Here is a 16145-nt window from a genome sequence, read left to right on the forward strand (position 1 = left end):
CGGCGGCGGAGCCGGCTGTTCCTCGGCGGTGCCCGTCCCGTTGCCCAGGGAACGGACTCCCGGCAGTCCCCGCGGCCCGGAGTCCATCCCCATCTCCTCCGGCCCGGCCGGGCCGACGAGTCCGGAGGGGCTGCCGCGGGAGGTGAGTCCCGCCACGCCGCCCGGCCCCGCGCTCCCCCGCCCGAGCCGAGCTCCTGCGCCTCAGGGTCTCACTGTCCGTCCCGCCCCCGTTCCCGACCCCCGTCTCGCCAGCGCCAGGTGGCCGAGGCCGTTGCCGTGGCGCCCGAAGCGTCGGACCCCGTTCCGGGCAGAAGCGGGCGGCCGGCTGAGGGAGCCGTCGTCGCCCACGCCTCTGGGCGCCGCGGGTCCGCCGCCCCCCGCGCGCGGCTCGCTCGCCTCTCAGGTTCCGCGCCTTCCGTCTGCCCGGGCCGCGCCCTCGCACCCCCGCCGGCCCCGGGTGCCGAGCTCCAGGGTCTTTCTGAGGGACCCTGCGCCTTGTCCCCCAGCCCGAGCCTCTCAGTCCCGGTCCCTTCATCCGCCCACCAGCGCCTGGCACCAGGCCTTGGCTCGTACCCAGTTGATGCTAAGTGTTCGTTAAATGGATAAGTGAGCGACTCTCCTCTCAGTCCTTTAAGGCCTCAGGCAAGATAGTGAGTGCAGGTTGAAGAGTGCGGCACCTCGGAGTCAGACCCGGCGCACAGCACTGCCCCTTCCTAGCTGTGTTTCAGGGCAAGTGATGTCTCCGTAAACTTGAGTTTCACCGTCAGTAAAGTAGGGATTGATAATAGTTTCCAGCTCTGGCTGGGTGAGAGGATTAAACGGGTCAGTGCTTGTGAATTGCTCAGCACCGTGGCCGGGCGCTGTGCATTTCAATCAAGACTAGCTAGCCCCTGCGGTCCTTACCCGCACACCCTACTTACTTTTCTCTTCTCTGCTCTTTTGTTCTTCATCCCTTTTCTTGCTGAGATTCAGGAATTTTATTCCGTCCTATTGCTTCTGTTGACGTTTGTTGGCAGAGTGCGGGGGACCAGCTTGGCAACACCCTTGCCTTATCTGCTGGAGCGATCAGTTGCACTTGGGCTTGACTTCCTCCTAGTAGCCAAGGTCTTGAAAACTTTTATGGAAAGGAGTTCTGGAAATCCCCAAACCCAGATCCCAGGATGGACGGAATCTGGGAATAAAGTCATTGTAGCCCTTGTGTTCACCAGCCCTGGTCCCCTGAGCTGCAAACCACTTTTTACTTCCTCCCACCTAGAAGCTACCATGCACCTTGGTGAAGCTCTGAATTTGTTTGTTTGTTTGTTTTTGAACATCCCTTGTTGGTTCATTCAGCAGGTAGTTATTTGGTGCCTGTTGTATGCCAGCCACAGTACCAGCTTCTAGAGACGCTGTGGTGGACCAGACAGACCCAGTCCCTGTCCCCAGGGAACTTTCCAGGTTGAGAACCAGCAGGTGTAGGTACAGGGAATGCTCTGCTCGAGTTTTCAGGACTGGCTTGGAGGCTGGTGGTGGAATCAGGGTGGTCCTCTTCTGAAGGAGTGACTAGTAAGGAGCTTTTGTTAGGTTTAAGTTACTTTGTAGTCTCATTGTCTTTTTCAGTGTAAGATTGGCTCCTATTGGATTCGTTTTCCATTTTCTCTAAGAGAAATTAGACCTTAAGTTTGGGGGAGGCCTCATTTTATCTTAGCTTCTGTGTAGTTTGGACAAAATGGTTCCTGGAACTTAGTGGGGAAAAGGGAAGCAAAAAGGCATCAGGCAGAGTAGCTGACTGAACTTAGAAAAGTGGAGAATGGATTGGAAAACAGTTACTCATAACAGAAACAAATTTGGAGTCAGGCCTGGAGAGATGTCTAGATACAGAAGAGCATAAGAGCGTGGTAGAATCCAAGGGAGTAGCTGATGGCTCTGTGAACTGCTGAGACAGAAGTGAGCTGTCCTTCGAAGCGTGTGTCAGTTTTAAATGAATGTATTCTTTGGACCCAGACATAAAGAGACCATTGAGTTTTTGCATAATTATGGATGTAAGTGATGTGGAGTGGTTTTATATGTTGTTCTACCATACCTCAGGAATTCTGGCCGTGTTTAGAGAGAGATTAATTCAACAGATATGTGTTGATTGTACCACACTCCCTGGTGGTCTTTTGGAGACGAGCAGGATGTAGATGAAGACTGGCAGGAAGCCACCGAGGAGGATAGAGAGCAAAGCATGTGGTAACCACGCTCATAGCGTTCTGTGAAGGCGGAGAGACACCAGCGAAGTGTCAGAGGGAGTCTGAAGGCTTCCTGTGGCCAGCGCGTTCTTACAAGATATGTGTGGGGGATGGGGAAGAACGAAAGGGACTTTGCAAAAACCGTGGGAGTTTGGGGCTGTGCTGGCAGACTACTGTGGCTGCAGTGTGGGGTATATGGAAGGAAGAGTGGCCTGAGATGAAGCTAGATACAGGCTGCCTTGTTGAAATGCTCAACTTCATGCTCTGATCAGACTTCAGCCTCTGAGCACTGGCTAACCATCAGGCTTGGGATCAGGGAAGTAACCAGATTTCATTTGAAAGATAAATAACTGCCTCCATCTCATTATGTTCAGCCATAAGATTTTATGTGAAGTCAAGTGGGCCTTAAGAAGTATCACCAGGAACAAAGCTAGTGGAGGTGATGGAATTCCAGCTGAGCTATTTCAAATCCTAAAAGATAATGCTGTTAAAGTGCTGCACTCAATATGCCAACAAATTTGGGAAACTCAGCCAGTCTAGGACTGAAAAGGTCAGTTTTCATGCCAATCCCAAAGAAAGGCAATGCCAAAGAATGTTCAAACTACCACACAATTACATTCATCTCACATGCTAGCAAAGTAATGCTCAAAATTCTCCAAGCCAGGCTTTAACAGTATGTGAACATGAACTTCCAGATGTTCAAGCTGGATTTAGAAAATGCAGAGGATCCAGAGATCAAATTGTCAACATCTGTTGGATCATTGAAAAAACAGAAGAGTTCCAGGAAAACATCTATTTCTTTTTATTGACTACGTCAAAGCCTTTGACTGTGTGGTTCATAACAAACTGTGGAAAGTTCTTCAAGAGATAGGACTACCAGACCACCTTATCTGCCTCCTGAGAAATCTGTGTGCAGGTCAAGAAGCAACAGGTAGAACCAGACATGGGGCAACAGACAGGTTCCAAATCGAGAAAGGAGTACCTCAAGGCTGTATATTGTCACCCTGCTTATTTGACTTATATGCAGAGTACATCATACGAAATGCTGGGCTGGATGAAGCACAAGCTGGAATCAAGATTGCTGGGAGAAATATCAATAACCTCAGATATGCAGATGACACCACCCTTATGGCAGAAAGCAAAGAAGGACTAAAGAGCCTCTTGATGAAAGAGAAAGAAGAGAGTGAAAAAGCTGGCTTAAAACTCAATATTCAGAAAACTAAGATCTTGGTATCTGGTCCCATCACTTCATGGCAAATAAATGGGGAAAAAATGGAAACAAGTGACAGACTTAATTTTTTGGGCTCCAAAATCACTGCAGATGGTGACTGCAGCCATGAAAGTAAAAGATGCTTGCTCCTTGGAAGAAAAGCTATGACCGACCTAGACAGCATACTAAAAAGCAGAGACATTAGTTTGCCAACAAAGGTCCATCTAGTCAAAGCTATGATTTTTCCAGTAGTCATGTATGGATGTGAGAGTTGGACCATAAAGGAAGCTGAGCACCAAAGAATTGATGCCTTTGAACTAGGGTGTTGGAGAAGACTCTTGAGAGTCCCTTGGACTGCAAGGAGATCCAACCAGTCCATCCTAAAGGAAATAAGTCCTGAATATTTATTGGAAGGACTGATGCTGAAGCTGCAATACTTTGGCCACCTGATGAGAAGAACTGACTCATTTGAAAAGACCCTGATGCTGGGGAAGATTGAAGGCAGGAGGAGAAGGGGATTACAGGATGAGATGGTTGGATGGCATCACCGACTTTTATATGCACATGAGTTTGAGTAAGCTCCGGGAGTTGGCGATGGACAGGGAAGCCTGGCGTGTTGCAGTCCATGGGGTTGCAAAGAGTGACACGACTGAGCGACTGAACTGAACTGATAAGATTTTAATACTTAAAAGAATAGTGGATGTTGTAGCCGGAGTTTAATAATAGACTGTACAACAGGGAGACTAATTACCACTTCGTAGAGATTTTGGAGAGAATCCTTAAACCATTAGATTTGTCAGGGTGCTTTGGCAACTTCCAACCATTGTACTAGGTGGATAATTTAGACCATTGTACCAAGTGGATGATTTTTAAATACTGCCAATCAGGTATTTGGGTGCTATCAGTCAGTGTGAAGTCAGCTACCACCTTCCAGATGTGTGGGTTGTGGTTATAATGGGGGAGGGAATTATCCTGTCTTGAGGAAGAATGTTGTGATTTTTATATGTTTAATGGAAATATCCATGACCAGAGAAGCATTATTGATTTTAAAGATTGGATTGAGAATATTCTTTTGCAGTAAGACCTGAAGTTAACTTTTTAAATTTTTTCATTCAACAGGTTGATGTTGAACATCTACTCCATGCCAGAGGTGTTGTTAGATACTAGGCTTTTCACTGGTAAACAGGAGAGAATTTGTGTTCCTTACAGTTCCCTAGTGGCTCAGAGGTTAAAGCGTCTGCCTCCAATGGAGGAGACCCAGGTTCGATCCCTGGGTCAGGAAGATCCCCTGGAGAAGGAAATGGTAACCCACTCCAGTATTCTTGCCTGGAGAATCCCACAGACAGAGGAGCCTGGCGGGCTACAGTCCACAGGGTCACAAAGAGTCAGACACGACTGAGGGACTTCACCATCACCTTCACAGTCTCATCAGTGAGATGATCATTAAACTGTTTATCAAATAAAGTAATTAAAAGTGTGATGAGAATTATGAAAGATAGGATGAAAAGTTGAGGGATGTGGGGACTGATGGACACTGTCAGTGATCTGGTCAGTGGATGTCTTTCTGAAGCCAGATGTGTGGAGTGAGATTCAAGGTGGTGGGGAGCAGGGAAGATAGTCAGTTCTGAAGCCCAAGGAGGGAATAAGTGGGTGGTAGAGACAGAGCTTAGAGGATGAGTGGGGAGAGGTGGATGTGTGATGGGGGAGCCGGGAAGGGGTCAGGCCAACAGGGCCTCATCCACAGAAAGGTATTTGGCTGACTCAAAGCACTCAGAAGCCCCACTGAAGAATTTTGAATAGGGTGAGTGATATGAGAGCCAGCCATTTCTCTTTCAAAGAACTTTAAAAACAAAACAAAACACTTTTCCGGAGCTGTTCTAGGTTTACAGCAAAACTGAGGGGAAGCTGCAGATACTTCCTTATACTCCCTGAAAGTGAAGGTGAAAGTCGCTCAGTTGTGTCCAACTCTTTGCGACCCCATGGACCATACAGTCCATGGAATTTTTCAGGCCAGAATACTGGGGTGGGTAGCCTTTCCTTTCTCCAGAGGATCTTCCCAACCCAGGGATCGAACCCTGGTCTCCCTTCCCTTGCACATGTATCCCTCCCTTATTATCACCATCCCCCACCACAGTGGGACATTTGTTACAGTTGGCGAACCAGCATTGATACAGTGTTATCACCCACAGTCCATGGTTTACCTTAGGGTTGGTGGTGTGCATTCTGTAGGTCTGGACAAGTGTGTAGTGGCGTGCATCCATCATGGTGTCAGTACTTTTACTGCCCTAAAAATCCTCTGTGCTCTGCCTGTTTATCCCTTCCCTCCCCACCCAAACCTTGGCAACCCCTTTTCACTGTCTTTATAGTTTGCCTTTTCCAGAATGTTACGTAGTTGGAATTACACAGCATGAAACCTTTTCAGATTGCCTTCTTTCATTTAGTAATGTGCACTTCAAATTCTCCATGTCTTTTCTTTCTTTTTTTTTTTTCTCCATGTCTTTTCATGATTTAATAACCCATTTATTTTAGTGCTGAATAATATTCCAGTGTCTGGATGTACCAGAGTTTGCTTATTCATTCACTTACTAAAGGACATCCTCATTGCATCCAAATTTTTACAGTTATGATTGAAGGTGCTATAAATATCCTGGTGGGTTTTGTGTGGATGTAAGTTTTGAACTCCTTTAGATAAGTACCAAGGACTGCATTGCTGGATCATGTGATAAGGTTATGTTTAGCTTTGTAAGAAGCCTTCATACCGTCTTCCTAAGTGGCTGCACCGTTTTGTAGCCCCACCAGCAATAAATGAGAGTTCCTGGTGCCCCGCGTTCTCAGCAGCACTCGGTGTTGTCAGTGGTGGAGATTTTGGCCATTCTAGGTTTATAGTGGCTCTTGTTTTAATTTGCATTCTCCTGATGACATACGATGTGGAGCATCTTTTCATAGACTTATTTGATATCTGTATATCTTCTTTGGTAAGGTGTTTTATTAAGATCTTTTGCCCATATTTTAATTGGGTTCTTGAGTTTTAGAAGTTCATTGTATGTTTTGGATAGCAGCCCTTAATCAGGTAGGTATTTTACAAATATGTTTCTCCCAGTTTGTGACTTGTCTTCTCTTTCATTTGCGTAGTCTTTTGTAGAGCAGAAGTTTTTAATTTTAATGAAGCCAGCTTATCAGTTACTTCTTTCATGGGCCGTGCCTTTGGTCGTGTTGCCTAAGACGTCGTCACCGTGCCCAGTCATCTGGGCTTTCCCCGGTATCGCCTTCTGCATGTTTTGTCGTTTTCGTGTCTTACGTTTGGGCCTGTGATCCTCTTTGAGTTAATGTTTGTGAAGAGTGTAGATTCTGTGTCTAGACTCACTTTTTTCCCTGTGGATGTCCAGCTGTTCCAGCACCATTTGTTGAGAAGGCTGTCTTTGCTCCACTGTCTTTGCTCCTTTGTCAGAGGTCAGTAGGCTGTGTTTATGTGGGTCTGTATCTGCACTTTCTCTTCTGTAGCTTCATTTGTTCTTTCACCAGTACCACACTATCTTGATAATTGGTGCTTTATAGTAAGTTTGCAGTCAGATTATATCAGTCTTCAAACTTTATTTTTTTTTCCATCAATATTGTGTTGATGGGTCTTCTGACTCTATAAAACTTCAGAATTATTTTGTTGATATCCACAAAATAACTTACTGGCATTACACTGAATCTGGAAATCAAGTTGGGAAGAACTGACATCTTGACAATATTGAATTTTCTTAACTATGTACATGGGATACGTCTCCATTTATTTAGTTCTTTGATTTCATTCCTGTGACTTTTGTAGTTTTCCTTGTATAGCTCTTTACATATTTTGTTAGGTTTATACTTAAACATTTTATTTGGGGGGATCCAAATGTAAATGATACTATGTTTTAATTTAAAATTCCACTTGTTCATAGCTCCTATATAGGAAAGTGATCGGCTTCTGTTTCTCTTGTATTCTGCAACCTTGCTATAATTGCCTATTAGTTTCAGGAGTTTTATTATTATTTGGGGTTTTCTATCAAATGAACATGTCATCTGCAGAGATAATTTTATTTCTTCCTTTTCAGTCTTACATTTCCTGTCTTATTGTATTAGCTAGAACTTCCAGTATGATACGGAAAAGGAGTGGTGAGAGGGGGACATCCTTGCTTTGTACCTGGTCTTAGTTGGAGAAACTTTGAGTTTCTCACCATTAAGTATGATGTTAGTTGTTGGATTTTTTGGTAGATATTCCTTATCAGGTTGAGGATATCCCCTCTATTTCTGGTTTACTGAAGCTTTTTGTCTTGAGTGAGTGTCAGAGAGCGGATACTTCTTGTTTTTTTGGTAAAAGCTTCATTGAAAATTCACATCCATGTGTATTACCCATTTAAAATGTCCAATTCGGTGTTTTTTAGGATATTCATAGAGTTATGCAGCCACCACTACAATCAATTTTAAGACATTTTACCCCCCTAAAAAGAAACTCCAAACCCTTTAGCAACCATCCCCACCCTCACCCTTTTTGCCTCCCAGCTCTAGGCAGTTACTGATCTACTTTTTGTCTGTAGACTGGCTACCTCAGGCCATTTGTGTATTTCATCTTGGTGGAATCATCCAGTGTATGGTCTTCTGTGTCTGGCTTCTTTCACTAGGCATAATGTTTTCAAGGCTTATCATATAGTGTGTATCAGTACTTCATTCCTTTTTACTGCTGAACAATATGTTCTATTGTATGGATATATCCTGCTTTGTTTATCCATTCATCAGTTGATAGACAGTTGGGTTGTTTTACTTTGGTTTTATGAATGGTAATATTTTGAAATTAAGTTTATGTGTTCAGTTCAGTCGCTCAGTCGTGTCCGACTCTTTGCAACCCCATGAATCACAGCACGCCAGGCCTCCCTGTCCATCACCAACTCCTGGAGTTCACTCAGACTCACATCCATCGAGTCAGTGATGCCATCCAGCCATCTCATCCTCTGTCGTCCCCTTCTCCTCCTGCCCACAATCCCTCCCAGCATCAGTCTTTTCCAGTGAGTCAGCTCTTCGCATGAGGTGCCCAAAGTATTGGAGTTTCAGCTTTAGCATCAGTCCTTCCAATGAACACCCAGGACCAATCTCCTTTAGAATGGACTGGTTGGATCTCCTTGCAGTCCAAGGGACTCTCAAGAGTCTTCTCCAACACCACAGTTCAAAAGCATCAATTCTTCAGTGCTCAGCCTTCTTCACAGTCCAACTCTCACATCTTTCATTTCTCTTGGGTATATAATTAGGAATAGAATTGCTGGGTCATATGGTAAATCTGTGTTTAATGTTTTGAGGAATTGCCAGACTTTTCCACAGTGACTGCCTCCTTTTATTCTCTACCAGCAATGTATGGGGCTTCCCAGACAGTGCTAGTGGTCAAGAACCCACCTGCCAATGCAGGAGATGCAAGAGATGTGGGTTTGCTTCCTGGGTCAGGAGGGTCCCCTGAAGTAGAAAGTGATAACCTGCTCCAGTATTCTTGACTGGAAAATCCCATGGACAGAGGAATTTGGCAGGCTACAAGCTGTGGGGCCACAGAGTTGGACACGACTGAGCGTCTAGACAGCAATGTATGAGGGTTCCAGTTCTCCACACCTCTGTTAACACTTATCTGTCTCTTGATTATAGCCATCCTAGTGGGTGTGAAGTGGTAATGTCATTGTGGTTTTGTTTTGCATTTTCCCTGATGATTAATGATGTTGAGCATCTTTTATTGTGCTTATTGGCCATTTGTATGTCTTCTGTGGATAAATGTCTATTCAGATCCCACTATTCAGTTGGTCACTTGAAAATTATCTTTTAATTATTGAGTTTTAAGAATTTTTCATGTATCGTGGATATAAGTCCTTTGTCAGATAAATGATTTTTTTCCCAGTATGTTGGTTGTCTTTTCTCTCTCTTTTTTTTTTTTGGCTGCACTTTGCAGCATAGAGGGTCTTAGTTCTCCTACCAGGGATCAAACCTGTGCCCCTGTGTTGGGAGTGTGGAGTCTTAACCACTGGACCACAGGGAAGCCCGTCTTTTCATTTTTCTTTCTTTAGTTTTGGCTGTGCTGGGTCTTCGTTGCTGCGCCCAGGCTCCCTGCAGTCATGGTGAGCAGGGGCTGCTCTTTGTTGCAGGGCTTCTCATTGCCGTGGCTTCTCCTGTTGCGGAGCGTGGGCTCTAGGCACATGAGCTTCAGTCGTTGTAGCACTCAGGTTCAGCAGTTGGCTCGTGGAATCTTCCAGACCAGGGATGGAACCCATGTCCCCTGCCTTGGCAGGTAGATTCTTCCCCATTGTACCACCAGGGAAGTCCATCTTGTCACTTTTTTTTTGATGATGCCTTTGGAGCACAAAAGATTTTAATTGCGATGAAGTTGGAGAGCTCGCTGTGCCCGCTGTGTGTGAGCGTCGACTCCCAGGGCAGCTGTGGAAGCAGGAGAGCAGTTGTTCCAAGGACCGCACGGGGGTCCAGGGGAGGGGGGTGCTGGCTTCAGCTCAGGCATGGCCACAGAGCTGAGAAGGGGCCAGCGGGAGGTGGCTGGGAGACAGGGCTGGTGGAACACGGTGAGGGATTGCTGTAGCGGGGAGCGAGGGAGAGAGATCAGATGTGTGCTAGGATTTCAGCTTAGATAATTTCAATCAGCTACCTGTCGCCTGCTATAGAATTACGGTCGTTCTTAATGGTGCTTGGCAGGTGAGTCCTGTAGTCCCTTCTCATACACTTGAAGTGGCTTTTGGTTGTATGATCACTGTGCCGAGGAGCTGGTCCAGGGACCCTGAACTTCTGTATTATCCTCTAACATCTCCTAAGCCACCTCCAACAAACATGTTGTGTACGTTTGAATAGTGTGCCTGCCCTGCAGGTGCAGCTTTGAGGCGAATCCTTTGCCCCCTTCTAACCAGACTGCAGTCTCCAAGCCCCTTCCGTGTGAAGATTGTGGAGCTCTCAGCGAATGCTGTCAATTCAAGTGAATGAGTTTTTGAAATCTAAATGTCATAATTTGACTGAGCTACTTTGAGGGAAAAGGCTTTAAAGGAGGAAACAATATTCGCTGACATTTGAGAAGTGCTCAGTACTTCTGCCTGCTTCCTTGGAGACCTCATCAGCTAGAGCAGAAATTAAAACACTGGGAAAATTTCAGTTTTTGAGTCTACTGTGTTCTCCGTAGTTTTTTTTAAATATAGTCATTAAAAATCTTATTCTAGGGGAGTATTTAATGACGTGGCAAATGCTCATGATTTATTAAGCATTTATAACGTAGCATCTCTCTGATGGGATTATGAATGGCATTTATTTCATTCTTTGTACTTTCCTATATTTCCACAGTTTTTGAGGGTAGATGTTTAGTTTTTACTTATTTCTTGTAGGGCCTGTGCTGGGTCTTCATTGTGGCGCGGGGTCTTCTCTGATTGTGGCGCGGGCTTAGTCGTCCTGTGGCCTGTGGGATCTTCGCTCCCCAACCAGGGATCAAAACCATGTCCTCTGCATTGCACCGCGGAATCTTAACCACTGGACCACCAGAGAAGTCCCGATAGAGAACATTTATCTTGTAAAAAATAAACTCTTACTTTAAAAGTGCCATGTAAACTAGGGCGCGTCCGCGTGCGTACACGCGTGAAGGAAGCACAGCTTTTCCTGCGCCTGTGCTGCCCTGCCCTTGGAGACGGAGAGGAGACGGTGGAAACGAGGCCAGCATTTCTCGCCAGTGAAGTGGAGGTAACAGTGGTCAGTGATGCCTTCCCTCCTGAGGTTTTTGGTGAGGATTTAATGAGTTCGTGTGCTGAAATAGTTTCCATTAAGCACTTATGTCTGCTGTTACATTATTGCTGTTTGCACTGTTATCTTGGCTTTCACGTCCCATGTCCTTGTAGTGGTCTGCGTGCTTTCCCAAGGGGACTGAGCGTGGCTGTTCTCTCTAGAGTTTGCCTGATAACCTCTTCATTTTCACTTGATTTGGGGGTCATGTGGCTCTTGCCCACCTCTCTGGAGTACTTACGCAAATCGAGGATTGGGGAGCACATGCATTGCTTAGCCAAGACAGCATTGCCCTTACAGAGTTGGCAGTTTCTGAACTATGCTGCTGTATGGACAGGATCAGCATTCACTGTCAAAGTTTCTGTTGTTGTAGCCTCTTGCCTGAACAACAACAAAGCTGTTGAATCTGTATGACCCCAGGCACATTTCTGAACCTCCCAGAGTGCTTCAGCTTCTGCTAAGAGAGGGCATATTAGCGTTCTGAACCATCACTGTGCTTGTGCTTAGTCGCTTCCGACTCTGACCCACGGACTGTAGCCCGCCAGGCTCCTCTGTCCATGGGGAGTCTCCAGGCAAGAATACCGGAGTGGGTTGCCTTGCCCTCCTCTAGCAGATCTTCCCAACCCAGGGATCGAACCCAGGTCTCCTGCGTTGAGGCGGATTCTTTACCGTCTGAGCCACCAGGGAAGCCGAAGAATACTAGAATAGGTAGCCAATCCCTTCTCTAGGTAAACTTCTCGACCCAGGAATTGAACCAGGGCCTCCTGCATGGTAGGCAGATTCTTAACCAGCTGAGCTACCAGGGAAGCCCTTCATCATCACAGAGGGACATTATTGTGTACTTATAGAAACAGTGCTTGTAAGTTACCTTGCCTCCTTCACTGTACGTCTTGTCTATTGTGACTATCAAATGAAATAGGGATTTGAAAATGTCCTACAGATCTAGAGGATTTTTATTCCAGCATTGAACTGGGGCCATACTGGAGGAAAAATGAGATTTTGCTTCATTTTCTTTCTTGCACTCATTCCTCCCTTGCCAGTTTTCCTTTTTCATAACTCATTCATTTATTCAATAAATACTTCTTGCCTCTGATGTTGCCGAACCTTTTCTAGGTGCCAGGGCCTAGAAGGGTGAGTGAGGTGGATGTGTGGGCTCTGCTTTTTGGGGGGCTTACACCCGTGGGGGGGTCAGGCAGAGCAGGCTGTCAACGGAAGAGGAAGAGAGTGTGTGGAGAAAGTGCAGCAGCAGTGGGGTGTGATGGAGAGCCCTTTGGAAAGGCTTAGGACTGCTCAGCTGGCAAAGAATCTGCCTATGGTGCTGGAGGTCCCAGTTCGATTCCTGGGTCGGGAATATCCTCTGGAGAAGGGAGAGGCTACCCACTCCAATGTGCTTGGGCTTCCCTTGTGGCTCAACTGGTAAAGATTCCACTTGCAATGCGGGAGACCTGGGTTTGATTCCTGGGTTGGGAAGATCCCCTGGAGAAGGGAAAGGCAACCCACTCTAGTGTTCTGGCTGGAGAATTCCATGGACTGTATAGTCCCTGGGGTCGCAAAGAGCCAGACACAAATGAACAACTTTCACTTGGAGGACTTGAAGGGCGAAAAGGCATAGATTCAGGTCTTATCCATGTGGCCTTGGACAAGTCCTGTGGTCCTCTGGCCCTTGGTATCTCATGTAAACGTTTGTAGGGTAAGGATTTAATGGATGAGTGAGCACTTCATAAATTATAACACAGTATGTGATGACTGAGCATCTTTATTGAGGGAAGTTTTTTTTTTTTTTTTTAATTATCTGTGCTGGGTCTTGCTGCTGGATGGGCTTTTCTCTAGCTGCAGCAAGCAGGGGCCGCTCTCGCTGTGATGTGCAGGCTTCTCACCGCCGTGGCTTCTCTTGCTGCCAGAGCGCTGACTCTAGGGCGTGTGGGCTCAGCAGTGGCGGACCCCGGGCTCGAGAGCACAGGCTCAGTAGTTGTGGCGGTCAGGCTTAGTTGCTCCGTGGCAGGTGGGGTCTTCCCGGATCAGGGATCGAACCCATGTCTCCTGCATTGACAGGCAGATTTCTTACCACTGAGCCCCTGGAGAAGTCCAAGGGAAGCTTTGAATCCACATTTCCCAGAGGTGTGGGTGTCAGGGTGGCACAGGGGAGGCGCTGTGTGGCTGAGGAGGCTGTGGGCGTTTCTCCCCCCGCAGACAGCATTCCTCCGCCTGGGCTGGCCCACTGCTCTCCTAGTGGGAGTGAGTGCAGTGTCTTGACTGTTTTTTTTACACAGTACTATTATTATCATCTGTTTGGCTGCATGGTGTGTGGGATCTTAGTTCACTGACCAGGGATCCAACCCATGCCCCCGGCAGTGGAAGTGTAGAGTCCTAACCACTGGGCTGCCAGGGAGTTCCTCTTCTCCACGTTCTGTGCTTCCTGGTGGGCTTCAGAGTTTCAAATGTTTCAGAGAAGCTTTCTCCACACTCTAGTCCATGCTAGCTCTCTCCTTCTTCTCATTGAGACCCACAGGTTAGCACCAGTCATATCTGGTTTTGTGTCTTTTCAGGTTCTTTTGCCTCCCTGACGAGATCATAAGTTGCTTGAGATTCAGAGCTATCTTTAATATTCTTCCCACCCCTTCCCCACCATTTATCATGATATAAATTACAGGGGGCAGAAAATAGTGGAATTCAAAAAGTGAGTCTGAATTGTAATGTTGTTGATTTATTTATTTATGGCTGTGTGGTCTTTGTTCCTTTGCGCGGGCTTCCCCTACTTGCAGTGAGCAGCAGTGACTCCGCTCTAGTTGTGGTGCACGGGCCTCTCATCACCGAAGTTTCTCCTGCTGTGGAGCACGGACCCTAGAGTGCAGGCTCAGGAGTTGCGGCTTGAGGGCTCCCAAGTGCAGACTCAGCACTTGTGGTGCGTGGGCATACACCCATGAATCTTCCAGAAGAAGGGATTGAACCCGTGTGCCCTGCACTGGCAGGCAGATTCTCACCCATTGTGCCACCACGGAAGTCCTCAAAAGTAATCTTAATGACACTTAGTTTACTTTCCCTGTGTAATTAAGCTCTGACTATAATTTATATCCACCTGAAAGTTCCTTGTTCCCACTGTGAAGTCTGACTTGTCTTTGCATGACTAGACATCGAAAGCGTTATAATGCCTTGTTCTTCAGCCCCAGGTTTCCCCAGATGCCGGTTAAAATCCCTCATCCTGCCTGATGATCACCGGTGGAGACCTTGGCCATGGCATCTGTATCGGAGCCTGTTACCTTCAGAGAGTTCTGCCCTCTGTACTATCTGCTCAATTCCATCCCCACGAAGATCCAGAAGGGGTTCCGCTCGCTGGTGGTCTACCTCACGGCCCTCGACACCAATGGGGACTACATCGCCGTGGGCAGCAGCATCGGCATGCTCTACCTGTACTGCCGGCACCACGACCAGATGAAGAAGTACAACTTCGAGGTGGGTGCCGCTTGTCTTCCACTGAGCGTGCGGGGCCCTGGCTGGTGTGTAACACGCCTGTGAGTCCCAGGATCGGGGGGGTTACTTCTGAGTTGCTGAAGTATGGCCTGAGTGTCCTACCTAAAGAGTACTTTACAACCATCTTTCAGGTGGAGTGCAACTAAAAATGCATTGTTTTAACTTGTTTTTCTTGCCTCCAAAAATCCAGCGTTACTTTAAAAGAGAGCATTATAGTGTTTAACACTTTGAACTTTGAAAATAGGCACAGTTTTCTAAGTGGTTTTTTTTTTTCTTCTTCTTTTTTTTAAATTTTTTGGCCATACCATGTGGCATGCAGGATAGGACTCGGGTCCCCTACAGTGGGAGCATGGAGTCTTAACCACTGGACCAGCAGAGAAATCGCTCACAGTGTTTTCTGAGTGTTTTCTCAAGAGTATGTTCACTGACTGATTCAGATAATCTCTAGGTATTCTGGCAAAATTATTAAGAAAAATGGATCAGGATCAGTGTTGGCTAGGTGCCAGAACGCATACATCTTAAATGAGGACACTTCTGTAGTGCCCTGCTGTTGGGGTCCTGACCGACGTCTCTTCTGGGTTGCTGACTCAGGCATCTCTGTGTATTGTAGATGTTGGGAATGCACCATCACCGTATTCACCTGTCTCGTTAGTATCTGTGATTTATAAGAACATGGGTTTTGTGAGAGACTCAAGGGTGACTGAGTTGTGGCTCCTGCCACGTGGGGCTCTGCACTGTGGTTAGTGGACTTTTGCAGACTAAGACAAGGCTTTTGTATTTGAAAGAAGTGTTTACAAATATCTATGTTTTAATCAGTATCGACTTATTAAAGTTTAACTTATAAAGTTTGTTTTTCTTAAGCCTCTGTAGTCAGTTAAAATAACACAGATGGTTAGCATGCATATAGTACTTACTATGTGCCAGGCGTTATTCTAAACCCTTTACATGTATTAACTCATTTTATCCCCACAGAACTCTACGAGGTAGAGAACACAACTCTATGTTGTTTTGTCATCTCCATTTTATCAGGGAGACAACTGAGGCTCAGAGAGGTTGAGTGACTTGCGAGATAGTCAGAAAGTGGTGACACCATGGTCTGAACTTGGGCAGATTGGCTCTGGAGTTTATATTTGTATTTTTTGTATGAAAATTAAAATTATTGCTATTTCTTTTCTTGATTAATAGGGCATATTACTTGTAGGGGACAATTACTTGAATGATGGAAAGTCTCTCATCAGAAACTATGGACGCTGGAAGATGTTGGTACAGCATGTATAAAGTGTTGAAAGAAAAGAATTTTCAGCTCAGAATTTTTATCCAGCAAAAATATCTATTAGGAAAGAAGGTGAAATAAAAATGTTCTCAGATGAAGGAAAACTAAGGGGATTCATTGCCAGCACACCAGCTCTAAATAATTGCTTTAGACAAATGATAATTGACACCAGAAGGAAACTTGGAACATCAGTAAAGAAGGAAGAATAATAGTAAATACA

General features: G+C 46.1%; 1 protein-coding gene across 4 annotated transcripts in view; it reads left to right on the forward strand.

Annotated features, from left to right (window-relative positions):
• The first annotated feature begins 35 nt into the window (after window positions 1-35).
• The window catches only part of TECPR2 (tectonin beta-propeller repeat containing 2), a 101102-nt gene continuing 84992 nt past the window's right edge, over window positions 36-16145 (forward strand). For 2 of the 4 annotated variants that reach the window (XM_027520853.1, XM_027520855.1), the window contains exons 1-2: window positions 37-142; window positions 14346-14634. In XM_027520853.1, the coding sequence (XP_027376654.1) occupies window positions 14416-14634 (219 nt within the window). In that variant the 5' untranslated portion in view covers window positions 37-142; window positions 14346-14415. Of the gene's footprint in view, window positions 143-10902; window positions 11146-14345; window positions 14635-16145 lie in introns of those variants that run through there. The other 2 variants (XM_027520856.1, XM_027520854.1) reach the window with 2 other exon arrangements.

The sequence above is a fragment of the Bos indicus x Bos taurus genome, chromosome 21 (assembly GCF_003369695.1).
Source record: "Bos indicus x Bos taurus breed Angus x Brahman F1 hybrid chromosome 21, Bos_hybrid_MaternalHap_v2.0, whole genome shotgun sequence".
In the NCBI taxonomy this organism is placed as follows: domain Eukaryota; kingdom Metazoa; phylum Chordata; class Mammalia; order Artiodactyla; family Bovidae; genus Bos; species Bos indicus x Bos taurus.